The 17000-nt window shown below is 45.1% G+C and overlaps 1 protein-coding gene across 2 annotated transcripts in view; it reads left to right on the top strand.

The window, feature by feature from the left end:
* COL5A2 (collagen type V alpha 2 chain) overlaps window positions 1-15521 on the top strand; it is a 137825-nt gene extending 122304 nt beyond the window's left edge. For both annotated transcript variants that reach the window (XM_070421666.1, XM_070421667.1), the window contains exons 45-54: window positions 232-285; window positions 2087-2194; window positions 4033-4086; window positions 5988-6095; window positions 6467-6520; window positions 7503-7610; window positions 9343-9634; window positions 10695-10882; window positions 12991-13230; window positions 13854-15521. In XM_070421666.1, the coding sequence (XP_070277767.1) occupies window positions 232-285; window positions 2087-2194; window positions 4033-4086; window positions 5988-6095; window positions 6467-6520; window positions 7503-7610; window positions 9343-9634; window positions 10695-10882; window positions 12991-13230; window positions 13854-14000 (1353 nt within the window). In that variant the 3' untranslated portion in view covers window positions 14001-15521. The remainder of the gene's footprint in view (window positions 1-231; window positions 286-2086; window positions 2195-4032; window positions 4087-5987; window positions 6096-6466; window positions 6521-7502; window positions 7611-9342; window positions 9635-10694; window positions 10883-12990; window positions 13231-13853) is intronic.
* The last annotated feature ends 1479 nt before the right edge of the window (window positions 15522-17000 follow it).

Raw genomic sequence — 17000 nt, 5'->3', positions numbered from 1 at the left:
CGTTAGAATAAAAAGATAGAAATGGAGAATTTAGATTAAGTAAAAATAGGTTTATTTTTCAAGCAATTCAAAGTGATGGAGAAGATGGCCCAGCTTTCCCCTTGCTGGGGGTTCCATAAACGCTGTCGCAGTTGCTGGCAGGGCAATAGGTGTGGCCGCTGTAACGTGTCTGGTGGCTGGAGTGAGATTTTTTATTGCCAGTTAATCCCTTTTCAATATGATCTGTCATAGGGCCCGGCGGGCAACGACGGCACTCCGGGCCGGGACGGCGCTGTCGGAGAGCGGGTAAGGTCATGTCACCGACCGGAACCGCGGAGCGATGGGGATGTGCAACCTTGGGGACACTAGAAAGGGAAGCACCGCCCTGACTTTCCTGACAGAAGCAGCCTTCTTTGTAACGTTATAGCTTGGTAGATCTTATCGATGAAATGAGGTTTGGATGCACAGCAAAGTGAGATGGCAGTTTTTACTAAGAGGAGGGAAGCAGAGGGCTTTCATGTTTGGTGCAACTCGAAGGCATCGGACGAGGCTGCCTATGCAGTGGTCTCGATTTCAAACTCGCAGAAGTGGGAGCTGTGGGACATCTGCATTTCCCACGCACCCACCAAAGGGATGCCCCGCAAAGAGAGAAGCCGCGTGGCTCTCTAGGAATTGTTAGTGCCTAGCATTTGATGACGTGGTTTAGATCAGACAGGCACTGACCGAGCTGGACATGTCCCAGCTTTCCCAGAGGCTCCAGTCCCGACGGGTGGCCGCACAGCTGTGTGGGACCAGCTGCATGGAAGGCAAGCATAGCCCTTCTCCTAAGCCTATCATGGCGTCACAGCTCTTCCCACCCGAAGGCCCGTCCTGGAGCAGAGCAGGCTGGGAAGCCAGGCAGACCTGGTTGGCATCTTGACCACCGAAGTAACCGGCTATGTGGTCTGGAACACAGTTTCTGAACCTCGGTTTTCAAAGACTCTGAATATGATGGATACGCTATTGGGCATTTGTGTTTTAAATCCCACGTTGAGTATCCATGAGGCACTGAAGTAAAGAGGAAGAAAGAGTTTTGACGAATTTTGGGGTTCCCCCATCTACATAAAGCCAGGGAATGTAAATTTCCCCTTGGTCAGTATAGATTGTGTCGGGCATTAGTCCTCATGCCCTGATGTCATTGTGGAGATATCTGGACTCCTATGTGCATTTTAAGTTTCCGTCACATTTTATTTTGATCATAAGTTTAAATAGTTGCAGAGGCCATCCTTGGTATTTTCTAAGTGAATATGTGCTTTCTGTACGTTTCTTTCAAAATCCTGGAGTTGCCAATCTAGCTTATTCAATGTATTATGAGTCTATTCTCTAATCTATTGCCCAAGCTTATCCTGGTGGCCAAACTAACCAGTCAAGTAAGGCGATTTCTGTCAGAAAAAAATGGCCTGACCCCATTACTTGCGTTAATCCCTGTCCCTGCAGCGGTCATCTCGCTTTTGATTGCTTAACGAGACAAGTGAGACGGGAGCCCTGGCGCAGTGGGTCTCCGGATGGAGTCAGGAGCTGCCGCTTCTTCAGATGCTTCTGAGCTTTAGTCCCCAGTGCGCGGTGCACTCGGGAGTAGGCCCCTGGCTGGGCCCAGAGCGGTTTCCTCCGGGGGCGTCGCACCGCAGTGGAGTGCAGACCTTGGCCTCACGCGATGGTGCAGGCGTGGGGAGGAGCCTCCATCGTTTGTTTTCTCACACGGGCCTGGGGCTGGAAACCCGGAAAGTGGTTTCCTTGGCATGTTCTATTTCCACACCGTTTGGCGAGTCTTTGTCTCGCCCCAGAGCACAGACACCCCAGAGCGGAGACGTCTGGATAAGAAACATGCCACCTGCTCTGGTCCGGCATCGGGGCTAGGGAAGCAATAGGGAAGGAGTGAGGGGAGCAATCATCTTAATCTTCTCAGTTTGAGTTATTAATAAGTAAATAAACTATTGCAGTAAATTGCAAATAAAATAATAAAGTAGGTTTTTAAAAAGGTATTGTTCATTGCGAATAGCGTGGGCATATAGAACACCACTGTTTGAGAATTAATGTTGAAAGAGTGATATCCTGTTATTCTCATCAGGGTGATCGTGGAGACCCTGGACCCGCGGGTCTGCCGGGCTCTCAGGGTGCCCCGGGCACTCCCGGCCCCGTTGGCGCCCCCGGAGATGCAGGACAGAGAGGAGACCCGGTAAGGAGAGGCCATTTCACTGGCAGCGACTAACATCGATGCTCTGCATTAGGAGCCACTTGGACGCATGCGTACAGTCACCCATGTGCCCTTGACTAGAGCTGCTTGGACACATACGTACAGTCACCCATGTGCCCTTGACTAGAGCTACTTGGACGCATGTGTACAGTCACCCATGTGCCCTTGACTAGAGCTACTTGGACACATACATACAGTCACTCACGTGCCCTTGACTAGAGCTACTTGGACACATACATACAGTCACCCACGTGCCCTTGACTAGAGCTACTTGGACACATACGTACAGTCACCCATGTGCCCTTGACTAGAGCTACTTGGACACATACGTACAGTCACCCATGTGCCCTTGACTAGAGCTACTTGGACACATACATACAGTCACCCATGTGCCCTTGACTAGAGCTACTTGGACACATACATACAGTCACCCACGTGCCCTTGACTAGAGCTACTTGGACACATACATACAGTCATCCATGTGCCCTTGACTAGAGCTACTTGGACACATACATACAGTCACCCACGTGCCCTTGACTAGAGCTACTTGGACACATACGTACAGTCACCCACGTGCCCTTGACTAGAGCTACTTGGACGCATGTGTACAGTCACCCACGTGCCCTTGACTAGAGCTACTTGGACGCATGTGTACAGTCACCCACGTGCCCTTCACTAGAGCTACTTGGACACATGTGTACAGTCACCCATGTGCCCTTGACTAGAGCTACTTGGACGCATGTGTACAGTCACCCATGTGCCCTTGACTAGAGCTACTTGGACGCATGCATACAGTCACCCATGTGCCCTTGACTAGAGCTACTTGGACGTATGCGTTCAGTCACCCATGTGCCCTTGACTAGAGCTACTTGCACACATACGTACAGTCACCCATGTGCCCTTCACTAGAGCTACTTGGACGCATGTGTACAGTCACCCATGTGCCCTTCACTAGAGCTACTTGGACGCATGTGTACAGTCACCCATGTGCCCTTCACTAGAGCTACTTGGACGCATGTGTACAGTCACCCATGTGCCCTTGACTAGAGCTACTTGGACGCATGCGTTCAGTCACCCATGTGCCCTTGACTAGAGCTACTTGGACGCATGCGTTCAGTCACCCATGTGCCCTTGACTAGAGCTACTTGGACGCATGTGTACAGTCACCCATGTGCCCTTGACTAGAGCTACTTGGACGCATGCATACAGTCACCCATGTGCCCTTGACTAGAGCTACTTGGACGTATGCGTTCAGTCACCCATGTGCCCTTCACTAAGCTACTTGGACGCATGTGTACAGTCACCCATGTGCCCTTCACTAGAGCTACTTGCACACATACGTTCAGTCACCCATGTGCCCTTCACTAAGCTACTTGCACACATACGTACAGTCACCCATGTGCCCTTGACTAGGACTCCAAACCAAGAATGACAAACAGTTCATTATGAGTTAATTTTCTTAGTCTTTGAGGCAAACATTTGATTTCTAATAGATATTCAAAAATTCTGATGCTTTGACTTTCACCACCTAAAATGTTGTGATTTATAGGAAATCGTGTTAAATTTAAGCAGGTACTGCTTCGCCAATTAATAAAACTGATTATAGAGTGTCATTGGAGTGAGATGAGCACATTCTTATACCAGGGACATGGGCCTGGTTTTCATTAATTAGGCAGAAGAGTATGCATAGGTGCACATAAACTTAGTAAATATCCAACTACAAATATGTCTTTTGAATTCTATATCTACATAGTATATGCACTTGTTTTTTTTGTTTGTTTGGGGTTTTTTTTACCAACTGTTGTGGGAATTTCTTCTAGGGTTCCCGGGGTCCCATAGGACCACCTGGTCGAGCTGGGAAGCGTGGCTTACCTGTAAGTTCTGTTTGTCTTTAGAAAATGATGTCTTCTTTCATAAAATACTCTCCCAAAGAAAAAGTACAATTTAAGGTTTATAAATTACCAAATTTCTCAAGCTATGGATTCTTTCAAATAATCAATAAAGATTCTTAGAGTCGCAGTTGTCTCCCAAAATAATAGGAATAACCATACCCTTCTTTCTGAGATTTTCTAAAAATCACATAGTGGGTTTAAAAGCTCTCTGTAAGTTTTAAAAGCTGTAGTCAATATTATGTTTTATTTTCAATGAGATTCCACTGTCGGTGTTCAATTCTTTTGCTACTTGCAGTTACTTCCAGGTCAGAGAGCCTTACACAGATGTCTTACTGTGAATGAATTATTTCTATAGGCGGTCTCTTATGTTCTTCTCACATCTGTTATATAAATCCATATCAATATTTATGAAGATCAATTGTAGCCTTAAAATCCTGGCCTATTATTAGATCACAATTCTCAGTTTCGATTTGAGCCCGGCTAGAGAGGATTTCATAGTTCCATAGCATGTTCAAGTCAAGCGTTTTCTAGCCAGTTACAAAAACAATCTAGTTTCATTTTTCATGATTAAATGAATTTTAGTTAATAATAACAAGTAGGCACTTTCTGGTTTAGTTTATTTTCAATTATGAAATTTTGGAGCATTCCCCAAATAAAAGAACCTATCTAACATTATGAAAGCATTCAGGCTGATTTTAGTACTTGATATATTTTTATTGATTTCAGAGGGGAAGGGAGAGGGTTAGAAACATCAGTGATGAGAGAGAATTATTGATCTGCCGCCTTCTGCACTCCCCTCACTGGGGATTGAGCCCACAACCTGGGTATGTGCCCTGACCAAGAATTGAACCATGACCTCCTGGTTCCTAGGTCAATGCTCAACCACTGAGCCATGCTGGCTGGGCTGATTTTAATATTTAAATTTACAACGTTATATAAAATATAAAAAGTAACTGACATTTAGTCTTGCTTTTTATTATAAAAAGGTTTTCATACTGTTTGACAATTAGGATATCCAAATTTTTTTTAAAAAGAACCATACAAAATAAGAACAAAAAACTGGTAAGGAAAAATATTAACCCAAGAGCCTGTCTGTTTGATGGTCTCTTTCTTCCTCCAGTTCTCTTCCAGGAGAGCTGCCGACAGCACTGCTCCCCCACGTAGGTGACCTTGTCAGTTTACCGTGAGCTCGGGACCCGGAGCTGCTGTTGTCACCTAAGACTTAAGAACCAGGAAAGAAAGAATGGAAGGAAAGGAAGGAAGGACCCCGAGACTGATTAGATTGATCAGATAATTTTCACCTTTTCTCTCCGTGTAGCTTCTATCCCATAAGAAGATTCTTAATTATTGCTTTTCCTTTAGTTTCTCAGGATCAGAATTGATGCATCTACTCTCTTAGCAACTTTCCAGTCTGAACAGTTTTTTAATATAGTCCCAGCTGTCATGTCCAGTTTATCTGCATATGCAAATTTAATAAGCATGTTCTTTTTAGAGGTAGCATAGTAAATAAGGACTCATGTTTTGCTTTTAAAGAAGCTATTTATGGCAGCAATGTTTTCACATAATAGCAGCCAAGTATGTGAAATACAGTCTTTGAAACTGTTTTAGATAAGAAAGACCAACTTAAAAATACCTCATTTTAGTATAAATATAGGATAAACATTAAAAAACTAACTCTTAGGAAAGCATTATTAAATACATTATGTTTTAATTATTACCTTCATTCCAAAAGGCAAAAGTTTCTAGGTCTGATTCCATTTATATAAGTAAATATGTTCGTATAAAGTATAGTACTCAAAATAACAGTAATACAATTGTAAAAGGTAAAATTGTAGGAAATTGTAGTCTCAACAGGCAATACCCATGCATGACCCTGTTTCTAGGGACCCCAAGGGCCTCGCGGTGACAAAGGCGATCACGGGGACCGAGGCGACCGAGGCCAGAAGGGCCACCGGGGCTTCACCGGTCTTCAGGGACTTCCCGGGCCTCCTGTGAGTAACTTCTCCACCAGTGACCTGCCCTCCGTGTGAACATGCACAGCTGTCTTGACGTGGACACTTGTCCTAAAATGGATGGACCTTTTGTACCTTACTGTCCTTTCAAAATAAGGAGTTACCCACCTGGCCACTGTCATTGCCATTTGTGAGCTGTGACTCTGTAGGAAAGACATGAACCCAAAGGGTATGTCCACCGTTCCTCCTGCGCTGTCGTTACTTCTGGGCAACGCAGGAAGACCTTTGGAGACATGACTGTGCAAGGAGTTGATGCAGCTGATGTCAGCGGCAGCGGATTTTAACCACCGAGGCGGCAGAATGCAGGATTGGAATATTTTGGTAACATTTTACATGTTTTTCCCACTTAGGGTCCAAATGGTGAGCAAGGCAGTGCTGGGATCCCTGGACCATTTGGCCCACGAGTGAGTAACTGAGCTGAAACAGGTGTGAATGGTGATGCGTGCGGTGGTGTCCTGCGAGAGCCCGAGTAGCATGTCACGGGTTGAAGCGAGAATGGCCCAGGTTCTCTGAAGCAGGCAGACAACGCATGAGAGAAGCCGGTCGGCAGTCACCTTTAAGTAGAAAGCCCTGTGCTATGATGTGGTATTTCATGGTCCCACATTAACCTCTCTCCTGCGGTGAATGCACTCATCGATGGGCCATCCTTACCCCATGCTCACTGACATGTCCGTTACTTCACGCTCTTGGAGGTGATCTCCTAGGACTGCCCGTGCAGCGGAGGCAGAGCTGGCTGTCCTGCGGCTGAGGTGTTTTTTTAAGGAACTGGGGTCCTTCCTCAGAATGTTTGGCTTAAGGCTAATTCAGAAGCAAATCATAAAATGAAACCAACGTTTGTGGCTTTTAGAAATTCCACATTAGTATTCATGCTGCCCCTAATAGGTCATTAATGTCATAACATAATTGACCGACATAATTATTAGGAAAATCATTAGAATTTCTGCTATGTCTAAATCTAGTGTAAACAAAACATTTTAGGAGAGTAGTATTAAAATTGTTAGGATGTCATGAGATACTTGTATAAACACACAAACATAGCTTGTAATTATATTAATCACTTCACCTTCTGCCTTTTTCTTACTCCTAGTTCACTGAATTTATAACTGAGTTTACATGAGATTTGATGAAATGGTCCCGATACTAATAAAAGTAGATGACGAGGCCATTAAAGGTTTTAACTGCTGCTGGTCTTTTATGTGCATGGATGAAAATTGATGTGCGATGAAATAGTAAAGTAGGAATGTTCTGGAACTCCATTCATTAATCATTAGGATCTGAATCTGAGAAACTGCTGTGATAGTTCATCAGGAAAACGGTTCTTTGTTTAGAGAAGGGCGCTGTGGAAGTCTTCTCAGAGAATCTAACATCCAGTTTTGTTTCTCACAGGGTCCCCCAGGCCCAGTGGGCCCCTCAGGGAAGGAAGGAAACCCCGGACCGCTGGGCCCCATCGGGCCTCCTGGAGTGCGGGGCAGCGTCGGGGAGGCGGGGCCCGAGGTGAGTCACAGGGTGTGCATGCTAAGGCTCTGCTGGTCCTCACAGCTGGGGCCCAGCCGTGGACGAGGGACAGAAGGGACTCTGAGAACAAACCTGAAAGTCACAGGAGAGCTTGTCTGTAGAAGTAACTTTCAGCTCTTTAATCCAGATCGTTCAGAGCCGGTAAAATCAGAGTCCAGCGTGCTGGGCCTCCTTTCATGGGCACCGATGAGAGCAGAGAGCGCGGAGTGCTGGGTCCTGATGGAGCTCGGGGGAAGTCGCTTGGCCTTCATGGCAGTTCACTAAGTGTGAGGCAGATGAGTGTAGTCGCTCATGAAAATGCTGCAAAGTGAAGAGTATGAAATCTGAGCTTTTCTCTATTGCAAATGACATTAGGAAGGATTTCAATGAACATTTCCATCACGACGTTCCAGTAGTGCCGACTTGAGGGTTTTGTAAACTGTGTTAGGCTCTGGCTTCTCTGGTCGTTGGGACCCTCCTCCTCTCTCTTCCTCTTTGGTCTGATTGACCTGTCCCTCTTTATTCTGACTCTGCCCCTCACTGGCCATTACACTGAATATTTATTACTTATTTTATGAAACGAAAAGCCTTATGTTTCCCATGGCCCAGAGGAGTATTCCCCATTATTTCCCTGTGGGCGGAAAACAGCCGGAAGTACCATTCCTCTGACTCATTGGCCCTCCACTGACTTTATGTGGCGGTTCCTCGTCCTCGCTAGGAAGAACCTCCTGAGATTGGTGTGAAGGAACTCACGGGCCGTGATGTGAGCTTAAAAGTGACCCCAACAGGTCTCACAGGCTCTTGAGTGAGGAAAGACTGAAGCAGCTTGTCCAGAGCCAGCTCCTCAGGGGCGGACTCCAGCCTTGTCTGCCAGCGGGAGCTCCCAGGGGAAAGGTGACCACACATCTTCCAGCTTCTGGGCTGATTCTTTGGTTAAAGGAAGGGCTAGAGAGCCCGGCCAGTGTGGGTCAGTGGTTGAGCATTGACCTATGAACCAAGAGGTCACGGTTCCATTCCCGGTCAGGGCACAGGCCCAGGTTGCAGGCTTGATCCCCAGTATGGAGCGTGCAGGAGGCAGCCAATCCATGATTCTCTCTCATTGTTGTTGCTTCTCTCTCTCTCCCTCTCCCATCCTCTCTGAAATCATTAAAAATATATTTTTAAAAAGGCTAAAGAGAACATTCTTAAATTTTGTTTAGCACACAGAATTTTGAGCTACCCATTAGTTTGAACAATTAAGACTTCCCGCCTTCCCCCTTATTTGAAAATAGGGGACAGTTGCCTTGTGGGTATTCGTTGTGGGTATGTCCTTGGTATTGACGTGCAGTCTTACAGAACCGGGACCCACAGCGTCTGTCACAAATCCTGTGAGACATTGTAGCTGGCCTTGCCCCCAGTCGTCTGGAAATGAATGGCCACAGCTGCATATTTAACATAAACTCTATTCATCTTCAGGGTGAACATCGAGCACACACTTGGTGCTCTGAGCTTGCTGTAGCTCAGATGCCGACTTGCAGGCCTGTTGCCTGGGAGGTAGTTCTGCGTCACTCTCTCCCTTGGGAGGTTACAGGCTGGCAGGCAGAGCCCTCAGGTTAAAGGGCGCGACTCCCAGGTCCCAGCACCGTCAGGCCGGGTGTAACGCCCTGGGCACCAAGTCCCAGCAGTGCCTTGTGTCCAGTGGAAAACAACACAACACGTGTGTTCATGTGTTTCCGATGTTCTTACCCATCAGGGTCCTCCGGGCGAGCCTGGCCCGCCTGGCCCTCCGGGTCCCCCGGGCCACCTCACGGCGGCCCTTGGGGACATCCTGGGGCACTACGATGAGAACATGCCAGACCCCCTCCCCGAGTTCACGGAAGACGAGGCGGCTCCTGACGACAAGAACAAGACGGACCCCGGCGTCCACGCCACCCTCAAGTCCCTCAGCAGCCAGATCGAGACCATGCGCAGCCCCGACGGCTCTAAGAAGCACCCGGCCCGCACGTGTGAGGACCTGAAGCTCTGCCACTCGGCCAAGCACAGCGGTGAGCGCTCCGCGTTCCTGCCCGGGTGTTCTCAGCTGCATCCCAGCCACGATTCCCTGACTGCCTTCCAGACATGTAGTGATGCGGAGAGAGGACATGGTCACCATGTCATAGAGTTTGTGGTTTAGCGGGGGGACCGCCAACGACATGAAGAACAGGGGGTGAGACGATAACTACGCTGAGAGAGGACACATCCTCTTAATGATCTAACCTCCTGGCAGTGCCGTTTCCATCCAGAAGTCGTAACAATCGGCGATTTTGTGGTGCTGTGACGTGGAGAACACTTGCTGAAGCAAGGCTGGCTTTGACCTACCTCCATGACTTCTCAGGGATTTAATATGCTCACATGTATCATTGGGCCTTCAAGAGTCAAATGAAGTTTATTTTATTTCCCAAACTTATTTGACGATGAAGTAACTTTCATGCAGTTTAATGTTCTATAAATACAGCTTTAAGGATCTCTGCTGGCAGGATTATATGTTAATACAAAATATTTTGGGATTAAGTAGTCTTTCTGTCTTCGTGGTGTAAACCACGCCTTAAGTTTGCAGTGTTCTGTCATTTTGATTAATCTAATCAGACCTGGAGAAAAGGGATTCTGGGCCATAAGAAGAAGCTGTGAAATGCTCAATGGCTCCAGTTAACTTTGAAATGACATTGACAGGGAGAGCTGTAATGACCTGTGAGGACTCGGCAGTTTCATTCTCAGCTCTAGACTTTACAGCCACCAACGTCTCTACATTTTACTTAAAACGCAGTTTTTCGTGCCTATTATATATACACACATAAGTATACATACACACAGATAGATGCACAAGAACATATTTACTTGTGTATTTGACTACGTGTCCAGCACCAAGCACTAACTTGGTATAACCTATTTCAAGTATCTCTCAGATATAATAGAGATCAATTCTAACCAGGGCCAGTGAGATAATTTATAACATTCTAATCACAGTTTAACTCATATACTTACTATATCGATAGTTTTGACAATACATGACTCTCATCATGTTTGAAATTCACTTTTCTTAGCAAATATGTTTATTTTGGAAAACAGGCGAGTACTGGATTGACCCTAACCAGGGGTCCGTGGAAGACGCCATCAAAGTTTTCTGCAACATGGAGACGGGCGAGACGTGTATCTCAGCCAACCCGTCGAGCATCCCCCGGAAAACCTGGTGGACCAGCAAGTCGCCCGACCACAAGCCCGTCTGGTACGGCCTCGACATGAACAGAGGAGCTCAGGTAATCGCAGCCGCTCGCTTACAATCGCGTTTGCTCTTCACTCTTCATTATGCCTCAGGGTTTATTTAGGACCGTGTTGTTATTTTTTGACCAGATTTATTTTACCATGTTAATTTTAAAGTCATATATTCTCATTAGTTGCCATTGCTGTATCATTGCATAAACAAAGTTTTAGTATGAATTAAATGAACAGTAATTTTGCATGGTGATTTTTTCATTGGTGGAGTGTAGGAAGTAATTATTTTTATTATCAGTTCCTTAATGCCTGTCACGCTGACTGTGAGGTATACGTGAAGGGGTCTGGCCCCCTGAAGGACAGGAGACCTAGGTGACTGCTCCCTGGATGGGGACAGCAGGACGCCACTAACCTTCCAGAGCCTCAGGCTCTCATTGTGAAGTGTTTGTGACCATATCTATTTCATAGTCTTTGTGTGAATATAATGTCCTTACTATAGTATCCAATACCTGGTAAGTTATCTACAATAATAAAAGCATAATATGCTAATTAGACCAGACATCCTTCCGGACGACCTTCCTGACAAAGCCAGGGCTGCGAGGGAAGCCCGGGTCCTGGGTGCCAGAGGGAAGCTGGTGCTGGCAGCCGGGGGAAGGAAGGCCTACTCTTGCATGAATTTTGTGCACCAGGCCTCTAGTAAATAAATATTACATAATTACTATAAGTATTCATAAAATTAAATGACTTTAAATGTAGTATTGCTTAAACTGAATGTATTTTCATAATGATATGAAGTCTATTAGTATTTTTCAGAGTATATGCTTATTTATGGCCCAGGATTTAGAATCTCCACCAGCCTTGCCACCTCCTACTGCAATATGAGCATTTCCTTCTGGGTCTCTTTACAGCACCCTAGCTCTGAAACGTCCTTCTCACTCTACTCCTGCTCTCTCCTCAGAACTCATGTTCATGATAAACATAATGTGAGCATATTATGGGTCTGAGTAATTTATACCAGAATCTACCATTATTTAATGAGAAGAAAAATTTTAAATGTACCCAATTGAAAGGTAATTCAGTGAATATAATATTATGTAAAGAGCTCAAAAGGGAGCATTGAAAATAAACCTCAGAGTAGAAGATGAATGAGAAAGAGCCTGAAGGAAATTATTTTGATTATTTGTTTTTGTTAGCTAATGAAAGACTTGTAATTCATATTTCCTACAACGTATAACAGTTGGGTTAAAAATATTTTATGCTGCCATAGCTGGTTTGGCTCAGTGGATAGAGCATTAGCCCTGGGACCAAAGGGTCCCTGGTTTGATTCTGGTCAAGGCACGTCTCTTAGTTGCAGGCTCAATCCCTGGCCCTGGTCAGGGCGCGAGCAGGAGGCAACCAGTCGATGTGTCTCTCTCACATCAATGTTTCTCTCTCTGTCTCTTCCCCTCCTTTCCTCTCTCTCTAAAAACCAATGGAAAAATATCCTCAGGTGAGGAGTTACAACACCAAAAATACTTTATACAAATAGTTAAGTCCTAAATCTTAATATAATTAATAATAAAAACAATGAGTTATTTTTAATTCATGATTAAATATCCAAGCCAATGTTCAAGTACATAACTTCTTCTAAAAATAATATTCCAGAGATTTGAAAATACATAAACTTTCTCTGATGAGTGTAATGATCATTGGTTTCTTCACCTGCTGTTTTGGGGAGGAAGGGCAGAGGTTTTTACTGACCAACAGTCATTAGCATTTTAAGGTACTTTTTTAAAGTAGGATATTCTGTGACATGACGGAATGAAAGTAATACTCTTCAAAATCGATTTACCAGAAATCAACACACACACATTCTCTCTCTCTCTCTCTCTCACACACACACACACACACACACACACACACACACATTCTCTCTCTCTCTCTCACACACACACACACACACACACACACATTCTCTCTCTCTCTCTCTCACACACACACACATTCTCTCTCTCTCTCACACACACACACACACATTCTCTCTCTCTCTCTCTCACACACACACACACACACACACACACACATTCTCTCACACACACACACACACACACACACACACGGCCCTGTGAAACCCTCCAGAACTGCATGTAGCGAAGACTCCTTGTCTCCCTAGTTTGCTTACGGAGACCACCAGTCGCCCAGCGCAGCCATCACCCAGATGACCTTCCTGCGCCTCTTATCGAAAGAAGCGTCGCAGAACATCACCTACGTCTGTAAGAACAGCGTCGGCTACATGGACGACCAAGCGCAGAACCTCAAGAAGGCCGTGGTCCTTAAAGGCTCAAACGACTTGGACATCAGGGCGGAAGGGAACGTCAGGTTCAGATACATCGTCCTGGAGGACACGTGCTCTGTAAGTACTTCTGTGCTATGCTGATCTGATGAGAGAAAATTCGTTTTTGCTAAAAATACAGTTGTACCCTGTGTACAGACATCGGAGTCTGTCTGTCCTCGTCCTTTAGGGTAAACTTGAACGCGTGCCAGGGCATGAGGCAGGTTCACACACGTGTTAATGTGAAACAGTGAGGAAAGGCTGGCTCTGTGGAACCTGATCTAGCTCTTCTGCAAGTTCCTTTTTTTAATCTCAGTCTCATGCTTAAACTTTCTTGATTCTAAAATGTATAATCAAGCTGAGGTGGGTTCTAGTTTTTACTGATTTGTATGTCTCCCTACTTGCATATCTAGTTATGAAGAAGGAAAACATTAATGATGAATTATAGTTTCATGTGCAAGGCAAATAGGCCTTCATCATTCACGTTGTCAGTGCCCGTTCGGGGCGTTTCAGGAGAACACAGGGCAGCCCCCGGGTTCGAAGCGTGGAAGCACGTCTTCCAGGCCTGCCGACCTCGCTGTGGGCGGCGCTCTCAGCTCTGAAAGCATTGCTTTGACTCATATGCTATGACCACTGGCTCAGAAGTGCTGCCCCTCTGCAGCCACTCATTCACACTATTAACCCGCTGCACCCTTCAATCCTAGAAACGGAATGGGAATGTGGGCAAGACCGTCTTTGAATACAGAACCCAGAACGTGGCGCGCTTGCCCATCATAGACCTGGCCCCGGTGGATGTCGGCGGCACAGACCAAGAATTCGGCGTCGAGATCGGGCCAGTTTGCTTTGTGTGAAGCAGCCATGGTCCGTCGACAGCGAGCAACACCGTCACCATCCATGGCCCCACCGGTCGCGAGAACCTTGCCTGCGTGAAGCTGATCCTGAGACTCTTGAAGTAGTGGCTGGCTCCGGTCAGCGTTGTACATATGGTCTTACGTGCCTGGCCTTAGCCTTCAGAATATTTATTTTACTTACAGTCCTCAAGTGTCCATTGAGTTAAAGGATTTTTCAATACAGAAGTTTAGGTGTAAGATGACCAATGACAATGACCACCTTTAAGAAAAAGTAAACAGATTGAATGCAGTCTTTGTTTTCTTCAGTTTATTTCAATGTAATGATAAAGTTGCTTAGTATTTATGAGAAAACTCCTCTTCCTGGCTGGTAGCTTAGAGAGCGGGGTCTGGGAAACCACAGCACAGGTTTATCTCCCGTGGCTGCAGCTGGACAAATCGAAGGTGGTGCCTCTTTGCCACCTCTCAGACCCGATGATCAATTAAAAGTGAAAGATGATCGATCAAGGGTTGCCCTTGAGATAGAAACCCTTGTGCATGTCTTGATATTGTATAACTATCAGAGAGACTCTTTAAAGAGAATCTTGAAAAAAATGGTTCCTCACTGTTTTAAATGGACTTTTTAAATAATATATATTCAGTGAAATTTCTTGAAAACAAAGTGAACTTAGATTTTATAAAGGGTGGTAAGTGTAGACTTTTTCCTCATTCAGATTTAAAGATATCTTTCCCTCTTGACTTAGCCTATTAATACAGCTGGAAGTCACCATTGAGTAAACCATTGGGCACAGCACTTTCTTGTTTAAGAAGACATTGAATGCAAAACTTTCACACATACAACCTTATCAGCATGTCCAGGACCCAGAGCTGAGAGTCTTCCGATGGCAGTAGCACCGTCCCGAAGCCTGTAACGAAGAAAAGATTGTTTAGAAACCCAGGCGCGGAGCTGACTGATCGGATGTGATGATTGGAAATGGAACCATCTGGCCATTGAACTCTCCGAGGAAACATGACCAACATGTCTTAGCATGAGCTACCTCATCTCTAGAAGCTGGGATGGACTTACTATTCTTGTTTATATTTTAGATACTAAAAGGTGCTATGCTTCCGTTATTATTCCAAGACTGGAGATAGGCAGGGCTAAACTGTATTGTTATTTTTCCTTTAATGATGGTGCTAAAATTCCTCTATAAAATTCTTTAAAAATAAAGATGGTTTCATCAGTGCCATGTGTGAAAGCCTGAGACTTGGCCGTTTCTGAAAGAGGGGCCGTCGCTCCGTGCCTCCCCACTGCCCCCCTCACGCTGTATCTGGGATGTCTGTAACCTGCCTGCTTCCGAGTCCGAGCATGTCGGGCCCCTGTGTCTCAAGGTTGTTCTTTTTCCTTAATTGCATTGTGTTGGCTCCATTTTAATTTCTTCTTTAACAATAAACAGCTGGGACCATCCCAAAGACAAGCCATGCACACACTGTAGTCATGTATCTGCAAAGCATCGAATTAAATGCACGCTTTTGTCACGGCAATGGTTTTTGTTGCGTGGAATTCCTTTGAGTGTATTAGACCCACTTCATTCCCAGCAGTGGAAGGAAGGGCGCTGTGGTATTCCTTGCTCACCGTTCGTTTAAAAAGTAAATCAACAAATGTCTCCCACCGACGATACGCTGGCTCATGTATGGAAGTCAAGCTGCAGCGTCACTCGGGAAGGGAAACTTGACACTAATGCCACTGTCTATGCCCCTAGGACCCTCAGGGTAGTATGATTGACAAAAAGAGAAAAGCAGCTGATTTTTCATGGTTGAAAAAACGGTGCTAATAAAACACGTGTCTCAAAGTGTATCACATAAGAATTTAGCCTAACGTTTTCAGAGTTTTATTTCAATATTTAACAACATTGTTGTTCCCCAAATTGGTTTTGACTTGTGATCTACATCTTGAATTTGAATATTTATATCCCTGTGAGTTTGTCTGCATTAAATCTTCTTTCAAGTTCAACTTATACAGGCTCAGTTCAGATAGATGAGCCAGAAACATGCAGTGATTCAAGTCAAAAACACTTATAATCTCCAAATATAGAAATTCTAGTTTATACTTGGAACTCGGGAATGTTTAACAAATAAAAGGCCATTCCAAAGGCCCTTGGATTTCTTGTCTGAGTTCTAGATTCACAAGTCCCATTAGACCAGTAGACTTTGTTACCTTCATGTCCAACAGACACCTCAAACTCTATGTGATCACAAGCAAAACAATCTTCATCTGGGAGGATGGTGACATTCATTTATTATTAATTTATTAAAAAACCCAAATGGGAATTCCAGAAATCAACTGAAATGAAGAAAAAGGATAAAAATAGCACAGAAAGCATAAACAATGCTGAAAAATTCTCTGACGCGTAACACAAAATTCGGCAAGTTATGGCCAGGTACCATATGACTTATTCCAAATCGAAAAGAGATGCAAAGAAATGATAGGCAGCACCCCTTCTCACGAGAATGGTGTTATATAGCAGAAAGCAAGTGAACAAAACCTGGAGAGAATAAATGATTCTAATTACTGCCCCGAGGGCCTCTGCCCCACTGAGTAAAGAGCACTGAACAGTTTTTCTTTGGAATTATGAAGAAAAAGCTCATTTGGACCTGAGGCCCAACAGCAGCAAACCAAGGCAATGATGCTTCAATGAAAACCGAAAGCCTGAGAGCCTGGGGCATGCCAGTAAGTTGATTTTTTTTTTTTAATCAAAATGGCGGGTGTCTCCAAGCGCGGCTTTTCCCTCAGCCTCCTTTATCAATGCATCATCTTATACAATATTCAAATGTCTGCATTCCCCAGGGATCAGTCTTGTCTTCATCTTCACACTCAATACTCTCTCACCTCCTGCCCTTATCCACACCCATGGCTTCCATTACTATCTATCTAGCAAAAGCTTCAAAAGCATGCTCACAGCCCAAATCCTCCTTGGAGCTCCGGAAATGCATGTGTAAATGTTTCACCATCTTCACTGGGTC

This window comes from Myotis yumanensis, unplaced genomic scaffold (assembly GCF_028538775.1).
Source record: "Myotis yumanensis isolate MYYU_CA2020_CCGP unplaced genomic scaffold, mMyoYum1.0.hap1 SCAF_8, whole genome shotgun sequence".
Lineage (NCBI taxonomy): Eukaryota > Metazoa > Chordata > Mammalia > Chiroptera > Vespertilionidae > Myotis > Myotis yumanensis.
This window is presented reverse-complemented; position numbering and strand designations above follow the sequence as displayed.